We start from the raw sequence: 12,275 nt of genomic DNA, 5'->3' as shown, positions 1-12,275 counted from the left end.
CAACAGCTGCATTTATTGTCTCTATTAATCTGTCTTCTATTTTATTGCCTAGTATGCAGTTTATGAAGTAGTTGGAATGATGGATGGCAGTGCAGGTTATGTGTGAGGGTGTGTGAGATTGAAATGTAGAAATTGTGTTAAAGTGAAGCATGTAGTTTGAAGATGTTTCCTGCTCTCTTCCTCTCTACTCCACAGTGGCTGTCAGCTTTAATTATCAGTGACAATGGCCCTCCTGAATCCTAATTATACCGAGCCGTGTTCTTCCTGGAGCTCCTCACCGTTCACTCCAGCAGCATGACGCGCTCACACGTTCCAGTCCTCTTCACCCTAAATTAATTGGGTGCCTTTGCGTTTTTTTTCTCCCATTTCCTGACATCTTTTGGGAATCAAAGGTCATCATTAGTTCGGGGGAAGATGTAGGGGTGGCAGAGGGACAGTCATGCATCAGGCAGCAGCGCTATAAGAATGACCGCTCTTTATTCACTATGTGCAGTCTTATATGATGAAATTCATATGACTGACCTGTACAGCGTTGGCTAGTTGACAATTATATTGTTAATCTTTCTGTATGGGCGGACAGTGACGACCATAGGAGTCTTTGAGCTGGTTTAAGTCATACCTTTGGCTGGAATTTAGCATGGAAATGAAGGGTGATGCCACAGAACATGTCATAAAAGACTCACAGGAAAGAATTTCAAAATCTAAACTTTTCGTTATTTTTCTTCAAACTGATCAATGTTAATTTACAGATAAGATTGAAGAATAATTTCTGGCTCGTGAAAAAAAGCAATCACATTTTACCATACTAAAATGCCAATTCTCAACAGCCAAAAACTCATATTTTCAGGGTAAACACATTTCCGACTAAAACGTGATCGTTTTTAATCTGCAAGCTAGAGGATTTGTGTTTCTGACCATGATTAGATTTTCTTATTAAGAGTTTAATCATATCAGGAGGACTTTTTCCGAGCAGTTTCAGGTAAGATATCTCTGATTTCCACATTGTTTTGTAGGCAAGGCAAGTTTATTTATATAGCACCTTTCAACACAAGGCAATTCAAGGTGCTTTACAAAAATGAAAGACATTCAGACAAAGGCATTTAAAAACAGTGAAAGATAATAAAAGAAAAAATACATGAATAAAAAGTTACAGTGCAGTTTAAGATATGAATAGTTCACACAGAAGTTCCTCTTTACTGATGAACACAACGGCTCAGTTTAAATTAAAAGCTGCGACAAAAAGATAAGTCTTCAGCCTGGATTTAAAAGTAGTCAGAGTTGCAGCGGACCGGCAGGTTTCTGGGAGTTTGTTCCAGATATTTGGAACATAATAACTGAACGCTGCTTCTCCATGTTTAGTTCTGACTCTGGGGACAGAAGGCTGACCAGTCCCTGAAGACCTGAGAGATCTGGATGGTTCATAATTTAGATATATTCTTTAGGTGATAGTAGGCTGATTTAGTAACTGTTTTAATGTGACTGTTGAAACTCAGGTCAGAGTCCATGACTACACCTATATGTGTGGCTTTATCTGTTGTTTTGAACATTGCACACTGAAGCTCAACGCTAACTTTTATACGTTCTGACTTGGCTCCAAAAACCATTACCTCAGTTTTATCTTTGTTTAATTGGAGAACGTTTTGACACATCCAGTCATTGATTTGTTCAATGCACTTACTCAGTGTTTTAACTGGAGAATAGTCTCCTGGTGAAATGGTTATGTAAATTTGTGTGTCATCTGCATAGCTATGGTAACTTATTTTGTTGTTTTTCATTATCTGAGCCAGTGGTAGCATGTAGATGTTAAAGAGAAGAGGCCCCAAGATGGAGCCTTGAGGTACCCCACATGTCATATTTGTCAACTCAGATTTGTATTTACCTATAGAAACAAAGTTGTTTCTGTCCTTTAAGTAGGATTCAAACCAATTTAGAACTGTTTCCGAAAGTCCCACCCGGTTAAGTAGGATTCAAACCAATTTAGAACTGTTTCCGAAAGTCCCACCCCACTGAGATCTGCCACTGTCTGTGTTTAAGTGGATGTCATTGAAGAAAATCTCACAGATTTAGCAAACAATGAAGATTACCAAGAAATTGAAGAAAGACTAAATTGTCCAGGTCTGTTTCTGGGTTTGTCCTGCATGTGAGCATTATGCTGCCAACAGTGGATCTGATGCATTCTGGGAAATGTAAAGGAGTCAGAGGAACCATGAGCACCTCCAATCAACAGCTGCATGTTCTCTGAAGGTATGAAGTGTAGTCACTACTTCAGGTTGACGTTGCTGTCATTATGTTGAACACAATGATTGGAGTGGTTGTGTGATTGCAGATCTGAGGGGGGGAAATATTGTTAGCTTCCTGCCTCATGTGATTGATCGTTGTTGTTCTGAAAGAAAATCTGATGTATGAGATCAGCAATACGTCTCGGGATTTTAAAAAAACAGCCATTTCGTTTTTATTTATTTATTTGATTCCGTTGTGAATTGTCACTTTCTGGCTATTATTATTGCTATTATTATTATTATTATTATTCTTTGCATGAGAGTTGCTAAAATGGTGATTCTGTTCCTTCATACCGAGGCATATAGCGCTTCTCACCTGTTTCCGGGCTTTGTGCTAAGTCATGGGTGTCCAAACTTTTTTCACTGAGGGCCACATACAGAAAAATATACGAAGGGCTGGGCCGCTCACTAGAGGTGAGGTATATTGCCTCTTAAGTTATATTGTAAATTAGAAAAGCACTCAAATGTAGGTACATTTTGCTTGATACTTCAATATGCATTAAGAAAGAAAAAATCACAGCTTTCCATAGGGTTTAATTTATTATTTGGCAGCTCATTCCTTAAAACAGAACTGAGATTGCTTATAATAAGGGGCAATTGGAAGGGTATAGTTCAAGCTTGTTATGTAAATAAATTATTGGGCTTTTTTTAAACAACCAAGACTTTTGGTTTCAACTTTAATTGTATGAATTTATTTGAAAAGTGGGCTTATCTTTAACATGTACATTTAAGATGTACATTTAAGAAGTACAATATAAGAAAAGCACACGTTTCATGAGTGGGTCATATTCAATTATACTTTTAGATTTAGCTGCGAGCCAATTAAAAATGGACCACGGGCCGCAGTTGGACACCCCTGTGCTAAGCTTTGGGCTGTAGAATTATATTTAACATACTAGAGTGGCGTTCATCTTCTTATCTTAATATCCCCCAGAGTAGCCTGTGAAGATTTAATCTAAAATGAAGTGTCAAAGTTCATTCTTAACCTTTTAAACCGTAATTACCTTAAAGCTAAGGAACTCCCTCATGGCACTGCAACATTAGAAATGAATTTGTAGTTATGTATTTTTTTTGTGCCTAATTTCTAAAACTCTATGGGTTATAAAGCTCAATTGATACAAGTGAATTACTCAGAGGATTATATGGTAAGCCAACACTTTATAACATGAAGACTAGGTTTACCATTCTTTTTAAAAGTCATTCACAATCTCAAATGACAAACTCAAGTCAATGGAGAAGGGCAGCTTTAAAAGAAAAAGAAGCAAAGAGTGAGGAGGAGGGAGAGATGATGCAGAGATTGGTGATAAATCTTGTTCTGATCAGGTTTCTCCAGTGCCCTTACACCTCAGTCTCTTTCTTGGGGTAATTAATCAATCCCAGACTGGAGCCATTGATCTGCCTCTTGCGGCCCTCTGTATGTTTACACTGCTCGATTGTATTTGCCACTAAGCCCCTTACTGCCGCTCAATCTCATCGGCAGAAAATGTGACACCATGAACGAAACGGCTCATCGATTGACATCTCGATGAAAATCAATCTACTTGTTTTTTTTGTTGCACAGGGGATTTGGTTTTGTTATAATCCTTTGTTGTAATCCTGTTCTCCAGGTTGCAATACATAACGTTTTATTGTGAGCAAATAAAACCCGCCCTGGATTGCAGGGGGCGAGCATTTCCTGCGAGACAGTTACACACACCACCAAACAGCCACAGTATTTTCTTATTTCATTTTATGTTCCTCACAAATATAAAGTCATAAAAAAGACTGTTTGAAGTTTTTCTATACTTTGCAATATCAAATTGACCCTTTAAGTATGTCATGGTTTATAAACCAGTCCTCAGATTGCTTTCAGTGTACAGAATAATCTATTGGGTATTTGTTTTACTGTAGTATTTTATAGGATATTTGTATGTTACAGTGTGGAAATTGCAAAGGTAATATCTGAAACATGCATGGAAAACAAGTGAAATATTCTTACATTGTTGTCAGATTATTCATTTGTTTTAAAGAGGACATATTTATGCTCATTTCCAGATTCACATTTGTTTTTGTGCCTCTACTGTGTCATGTTTACATGCTTTATTGTTTAAAAAGATCTTCATCTTTCTCATATACTGCCTGTGCTGCAGCACCTATTGCAACTGAAACCAGAGCCCAGTCTGCTCTGATTGGTTATCTGGCCGGCTATGTTGTGATAAGTTAACCGCTTAGAGGGGTCCAGACACTTAACCTATCAGGTACAATGTGTTGGATCGATAGAAAATAGAAACACGAGTGTTACATAGTGATGTCACTATGTTGCAGATGTAAACAAAGGACTACAATCCAGGCGTTTCAGGCGGGGGGAATTTGTAGGAGAGAAACTACCTCTGTGCGGAACTTTGGGATTTTAGCATTTGCAGACCATTTACATGCACACAAACTTATATTACACACAACAGGAGTGACCTGAAATGCTTGAAGTTTTTAATAACCTTTTTAGATTTTATTTGGCTTAGTTTTCCCTCCGGTGGGAAGATCTCACTGTAAAATATTTTAAGACCTTACGTGTATTTTTTCATAAATCCACCGAGAGTAGCCTACATGAACGCACACTTTTAAATACCAGCAGCACAGTGAAACAAGGAAATTAATACAAATCAAAATAAAGGTTTTAAAGGTATTGTTTGGCTGTAGACTGGAGACGCATAATAAAATGAAACAACACAAAGACTTTGATTTTGAATGAATTTTGAATCGCTGCTCTCCAGTATGAAACTCAAGTCCCGCCCTGGATTATTTTGATTGCCTCTCCTCTCCATCTTAAATACAGTACAGGACCGGCTTTGAGTGGGTGGTGCGGTAACACATTCTGTTGCCCCCCCCCGCTGAGCTGAACTGTTGAGCCCCGCTTATTCATTCTGTTGGAAAAGAAAAAAGGAACACTCATTTCTGAAAGAGCAGAAGGTGTGAAAAGTACTGAAGGACTTATCCGCTGCCCGGCACACATGCTGTTTTAGCTGTTGTTAAACACTTTGGTGTCAATAGTCACATAATATTTCTGTTTGTATTCCTGGCCGGTAATGGGAGGTCCATTCACTTTCCCTTCCCATTCATCACAAACCTCCTCTGACAAACCTGTCTCAGCTTTGATTGCGATAAACAATTGAACCCTACTTAGCCACCCAGGCCAGGCTACATAAATATCATACATATTTCATTCAGCATCACACTTATCAGAAAGAGGAATTAAAATCACGCCTCAGATTCCATTAGACACTCTGAAAGTCTTCGGTCTCTGGTCAGATGGGCTGTATGTTTTATTCATGTCCTCTGAACATCTGCTTGTCCGGATGTCAAAAAATCATCAGGCTCCCCCAGGACTCCTGCCTGACTGGTTGTAAATGAAGTCGAGACTCAAAACAATCTGTCAGCCCTTCACCACCGGAGGAATCCTTCAACACGGTGAGCTACTCAGGACTTGTGCTGGAAAAGAGTGATGAAAGTCAACTTTGGATATGTTTTTTTTAATAACAGATATGGAAAATGTGCACTGTGATTCATTTGTTGTGATACTGTGAACAGCTAATACAAGTTTCGTCTTCTTCCCACAGCTTTTGGTGGATTTTGACACTGCTGTTCACTTTGGCTCCCGGTCGACAAGTCTCCCTGAGTCACTGGAGGCCCGTGCCAACTGGAGGGAGAGAGCCTGACCACTAACAAGTGCTCGCTGACTCATAGCCGCCACAGTATGTCCTACTTTGTTTGTGTGAGTGTGTCTACTATTCTTTATATACTATTCTATTTCTCACTTTACACCCATCCCACAGAAAACGTGTGCTCTTTTGGAAATTATAATATATTTTAAATCAACGGCAGTGCCCTCCCAGACCATTGTCAGCTGTACCAAAGATGAATGAATTAAACTAAACAAAAGGAAAAGCAGGAAATGTAGACAGGAAAAATATATATTAACAACCAAAGCAAATATTGGTTACAATTCAAATACATTTTTTTAATTCAAAATTGTTAGAAGATTGCTTCTTTTTGTATTCATATCTGACATCCTAGTTATTTCCAGTCTTTTTGTTACAAACTTTCAGAATTTGTTCTCATTTGACATGAACTGCACCAACTCAGAATGCTAACCAATGCCCATGATGTTAACACGCTCACAATGACAAAGGTAACATGCTGATGTTCAGCAGAGACAATGTTTACCATAATCATCCTCTTGGCTTATCATGTCATTATGCTAATATTGTCTCATTAGTACTAAATGAGAATTTGAGAATATAATATAATAAATGAGAATATTTATAATTTGTCCAATACTTAATGTTTAGTAACTAAACATTAAGTATTGGACAAATTATAAATATGATAAGATGTTAGTTCCAAGATAAAATGTCTTGTGAATTTGTGAGTAGTTGTTGAGATATTTTACTTTGGACCGAAGTGGCAGATTGATTGACAGACATACTTGCTGCGAGTGTATTCGAGAAAGTGTTTTTCTGGTTTCAGCCACAAATGAAAGTTTTTGAAATGGGATCAAATTATTTTTTTGTACGGTCATTTTGCCACCAAATAAATGTAAGTCCAACATTTATTATCCTTTTAGCTTTGTTTTGGTCTCCACTCTCCACCAACTCATGGCTCACAACCTCGATGAGGAAAAATATTATCAAAAGTACCCAAAAACGATGGGTCATATGTATTCATACATATCTTGAGAAACCAGAGATACAGATATGGTACATAATTAAATATTTAGCCTCATTGTCTCTCAAGCAAATACATTTTAATGATTTAAAAATAATAATTCTGTGACAAAAACCAAACTTTTTAAAAAAAATTTAAATGAACATCCATTTGAACTAAACATTTCTGTATGCCACTTTTTGAGATCACAATTCAACCAGGGGCGGACTGGCCATTGGGAATACCGGGAGTTTTCCCGGTGGGCCGGTGCTGTGCGTGGGCCGGAGGGCCAAAAAGAAAATGTAAAAAAAAAATCCTACCGGCCCACTCCCTGGAGGGGTGTTTGATAGGCGTGTTGATAGGCTACCTATGTTCTATATATCAGATAGTTTCACTTTCACACATCAGGCCCGTAGCAGCTGTCACTGCGCAGTGAACGATCAGAGTGAGTGACTGAGAGACCTAGCTGGCAGTTGCTTACAGATGGATAAACAAGCTCCAAAGCGTAAAGGCGTTTTTGTATAGTTTGTGTATACAGTATACAGTATTGTAGCAAGTCCTGGGTTCAGATGGAGGGGCTTGCATAGGGGGGGGGGGGGGGGGGGTTGGCAGGGAAATAGGGTTCAGGGGGAGTGGCTGTACCCGTAGGATAGAAAAGGGGGAAGTGACGTCTGACTCAGAGGTCGCGCGGCTGTGGAGAAGAACGTGTTGAAATGCAAAAATAATTTTGCTCTCAAAGTGCACCAGATTGATGCATTTAACTTCAACATTTAAAAAAAAAAATCTTCCCGGGGGAACATGCCCCCGGACCCCCCTAGAGGAGGTGAGGTCCACCACCTGCCCACACCCCCTATTAAATTGTCTCACCCACATTGAGGATGCTTCCTACGCCCATGTTTTATTCCATGCAGGCAAATTGGGTCCAAATGTTATTGCATCAATGATCTGTTAACATTAAAATGAATAAATATATGCTGTAACTATTTTGCTCTAGGCAATGCAAGGGCTCAGGTAATGTGATTACTATATGAATAATGGTCCAAAATAACATTAAATACATAAGGTTTTTTGTTAAGAAACATACTTTCGTCGCCAGCCGGCCGATACATGCCGCGCATTAAGTAGGCCTGTCTGTCAATGAATACCCGGGCCACTTTTTCCTCCCAGTCCGCCCCTGGATTCAACCGTTGCATTTGTGACATAGAATCTCATTCGGGCTGCAATCAAAGCCTCGCTCCTCCCAAACAAACAACGTTATCCGTGTTTTTCCCTCCTGTTCATCCATCTCTCCACATGGCATGAGGAGCCATCGACTTGGAGTGACAGCCTCTGAATTCATGAGCACATCATCATCTGCCCTATTCCACGAGAATTAGCCCTTCATGACTCAAACTTAAAGAAACAAACACTTTCTTTTGACAGGACATTTTGTTTTGAATATTAAAAATTCATATTAAGGTTTGGTCATTCCTAAATAATTAAAAAGTCTGTTTAACATGAATAAAAACATGTATCTAAAACACGAGTTATTTAGACTCATAATACAACTAACAATTTAATGTTTAACTTCTGAATTCCCATCTTTACTTGATTAAGTGATCTCGTCCTATTTATCTTCTAAACACCTCATTCAGTCATTTCATCAGAATATATTTGGTGAATTCATCCTTCACTGCCAGCTTCTAGACTCCCTCCTTTCCTTCAGTGGCTCTATAGATTTTCTCCAAGTGATCAATTGGACACAGGGAGCCATTGAGGTGTGACCAGGTGCCAAAGGAGTATAGCTTTTTTTGTATCTTTAATGGGCCTAATTATGATGAAGACCTTTTAGTTTGAGTTTTAATAACACGTTGTGGGATGTAACGTTACAGCAATCAATATACAAGTGGTGTTAAAACCCTGTTTAATGATAAGGTTAACTCCTGACTCAACAAACAAATGCATAAAATAAAGCAGTCACGTGTCATAGCTTCAAAGTTACATCAATGTTTTTATATGTTTCCCTTCCTCTCTTTTGATTGAAGAAATGCATGGATTCTATCCCATCCATCACCTCCACCCCTCCCCTCACTCTCCAAACACAGAAGCAGTAACGGTTTATGTCTAGCCTATTCTCTCCTGTGGCACCGTGGAGGGCAGAAACTTGAGCAGCTGACTTTGGGCTTTCTAATTAAATGCAGATTGTGTCATTTTTCCTGTTAGTCTTTGTTGTTGTTTTTCTCACAGGGGGAGAGTTGAGATGAATCGGTTAGAGAGTTTTTGCAGCGCGTAAAAGTTGTGGATGGTTACTTATGTGCACACAAATTTAAAGGACTATTTTATCTCCAGCAGTTGCGGTATAAAACGAGAGCAGGTGAAATTATTCTCTCAGCAAAATATCGTCAACAAGCAGGCTGGAAGACCATCAGCTCCGGAGAACACAGCGAATCCGCAGAGTGCAGATGATCGCAACTGGTGTTTGTGGTGTCGCGCTGGTGCTGGTGTTGGTGGTTCTGATCCCGGTGGTGGTGAACGCCGCCGGGACACCTGCCCGCTACGAGATGCTGGGGTCCTGTCAAATGGTGTGCGACTCCCACGGGACCGCGGCCACGGACACAGCCAAGACAACCAACACCATCAAAGAGAACCGACTCGCTCAGTCGCTTCCGACTTTCATCCAAGGTCCTCAAGGAGAGCCGGGGCGCGTCGGGAGGATGGGTCCGAGGGGTCCTGTTGGCGTGCCCGGGCCCCCTGGAGCTGCTGGTCCGCCCGGAACTAGAGGGGTACCGGGTCCACCCGGAGCACCTGGATTAAACGAGCCTAACGGAGCCATCAGTGCTGCTACTTACAACACAATCCCAAAGATTGCGTTTTATGCAGGACTGAAGAAGCAGCACGAGGGATATGAAGTGTTGAAATTTGACGACGTAGTCACAAATCTGGGCAACCACTATGACCCCTCTTCAGGGAAATTCACCAGCTCAATACCGGGGATTTACTTTTTTGTTTACCATGTGCTGATGCGAGGAGGAGATGGAACCAGCATGTGGGCTGACCTCTGCAAAAACAACCTGGTAAGACACTTTATGGTTTAATAAAATACCAATATTACAATTTGTTATAGCTTTACTATTTAGTCTGTGTTTTGAATACACGGTGAAAAGACATTATTTGATTAACCAATCTGTAGTTTCTCCATTTTACGCATGGTTGAAAGAACACATTTTCCGGATACTTAAACATGCTTTCAGTAAAGTTGTTCCACATTTGAAATGTCGTCACTGATGGAGCTGTCCTCGGTTCTGATTTTAAAATAAAGACATGTTTCATCAGCAGAAATGTTTCCCTTTCAGGTGAGAGCCAGTGCCATCGCCCAGGACGCCGACCAGAACTACGACTACGCCAGCAACAGTGTTGTCCTGCACCTTGAGCCCGGGGACGAGATTTACATCAAGCTGGACGGTGGAAAGGCGCACGGGGGCAACAACAACAAGTACAGCACTTTTTCCGGCTTCATGTTGTACGCTGACTGAAACACTGGACAGATGCTCTGCAGGGGGTAAAGATCTGCTCTGCATAGCTTACTTCACCGCTCATGCTCAAATCACTGTCAGCTGGATTATTAGAGGCAGAGCTCACCATTTACATCCTGCAAAAAAGTCCAGAAGGATGTGGAGGACGTCATTTTAAAAATAAATAAAGAACTGTACTTTGAAACAGCAAAGAGCTCACTATTAAATTATACAGGGTTGAATTGTACACTTGTGAGATTGATTGTGTCGCTATTGCACCCTGATTTGTAAAACATACTGTACATGCTGCCGTGGTAACATGAGTGAATGTAGACTGAAAGTTCAATGTATTGGCCTCAGCACTTAATTATATATACTCACATAATCACCACTCTGTTTACACTGTTATTAGTCCATGTGTGCTTTATTTTTCAAAAATAATTGTTGGTTGTTGCATTTTGAGTGAACATTTTAAAAGCCGTAGTAATGCATGATTATAGACGATGACATTTGAACTCTGCGCAGCATAGAAATTCTTCTGTAAAGGGCCATCCTGGTGCTCAAATTGAAGCACTGTGACAAAATAACCATTTTAACTCGTCTCAATATGACAACTGGTAACAGGATGGTCTGGTGCTTAGTCACATTGACAGAAATGTTTCCTTGATGTTCATTGATCCGCCCGCCGATTGTGAAGCCCGTTCATATAAGACTGTCAACTAATGTGTACAAAATCATGTCAAAAATAAACCTTCTGTCTCATTTTGTAATCCTCTCTGAAGATTAATCAAAGTTAGATGTTTTTTCACGGCGCACAGTCACTTGTGGCGATCATGCCATTGATCATGTGGCGAAGTCACCCTGTGAGGCCACCTGTTCCCAGAAGAGAGGAGAACATGTCCTTCATCCAGTCAGCCTCCCATTGACACCCAGACACCCACTGAGGGGCAACAGGACAACTCATCTAACACAGCCGCATCGAGAGCAGAGCGGCATACTGATTACTGCCACGCTCATTATTTATTCTCCAAAAACATCTTTGCATTTTGCTACAACATTGACATTGAGAGCACAACTGTAGATAATTCCTCCAGAGAAAGAAAAAATATCTGTTTTAGATTGCATTCGCGTTTGCAAGACAATTCGATTTTTGGTGACATAAATGGGACTAAAACAGTGCTAATGAGGCACTGTGATCCTCTAAAGCTTTATTTCGAGAAAAGTGAATAATATATGATCACAAATATAAAATCAAGTTTTAATTAATGAGGGTCTTTATATAAAAAAAGCCTCTCCGCTGGATGAAACAACAGCCTGTTAATTTTTCAATTCGAAAGACAATGCTTGACAATAAGTGTTGACACTGGTGACAAATTAATCCACAAACAACACATTGGTTTTAGCGTCTTAAAGCATATTTAAACAAGAGTTTGGACTGTGATTATTGCAAACATCTCATTGTCTTCATTCTAACGGCCCGTCCACACACAGGCATGAAAAAAATCTTTCAAATCCCGTTTATGCAAATCCCGCCAGTACAAGCGCTAGCCAATCAAACCGCGTGTAAGCTGGGAGAGCCAGACCGCAATTCATTTCTTCATATTCCAAACGAGAAATTACGGTAGCAAATCACCCGGTTCTTTACGACCAGAACTATTAACGGGATACAAACCGGAGGAACCAGGCATGGAGGGAGGTGCCAGAGACAGTGGGTGAAACTGGTAGGTTTTCGCCTGTTTGGGGATTTTATATCCAGTTTACTTCGTTTTAACATTGCCATTGTATGTCGGGGGCGGGAGATTCATGTGATTGGTTGTTGGTCGCA

General features: G+C 40.1%; 1 protein-coding gene across 1 annotated transcript; it reads left to right on the top strand.

The window, feature by feature from the left end:
* Positions 1-9,026: 9,026 nt before the first annotated feature.
* On the top strand, positions 9,027-11,217 carry c1ql3b (complement component 1, q subcomponent-like 3b). The gene is made up of 2 exons (XM_034233875.1): positions 9,027-10,012; positions 10,292-11,217. Exons 1-2 carry the CDS (start codon positions 9,401-9,403, stop codon positions 10,469-10,471), a joined length of 792 nt encoding a protein of 263 aa, XP_034089766.1. The 5' UTR covers positions 9,027-9,400; the 3' UTR covers positions 10,472-11,217.
* Positions 11,218-12,275: the final 1,058 nt, after the last annotated feature.

The sequence above is a fragment of the Gymnodraco acuticeps genome, unplaced genomic scaffold (genome assembly GCF_902827175.1).
Source record: "Gymnodraco acuticeps unplaced genomic scaffold, fGymAcu1.1, whole genome shotgun sequence".
Lineage (NCBI taxonomy): Eukaryota > Metazoa > Chordata > Actinopteri > Perciformes > Bathydraconidae > Gymnodraco > Gymnodraco acuticeps.
Note: the sequence above shows the minus strand (reverse complement) of the source record. Positions and strands in the feature narration are given on the sequence as shown.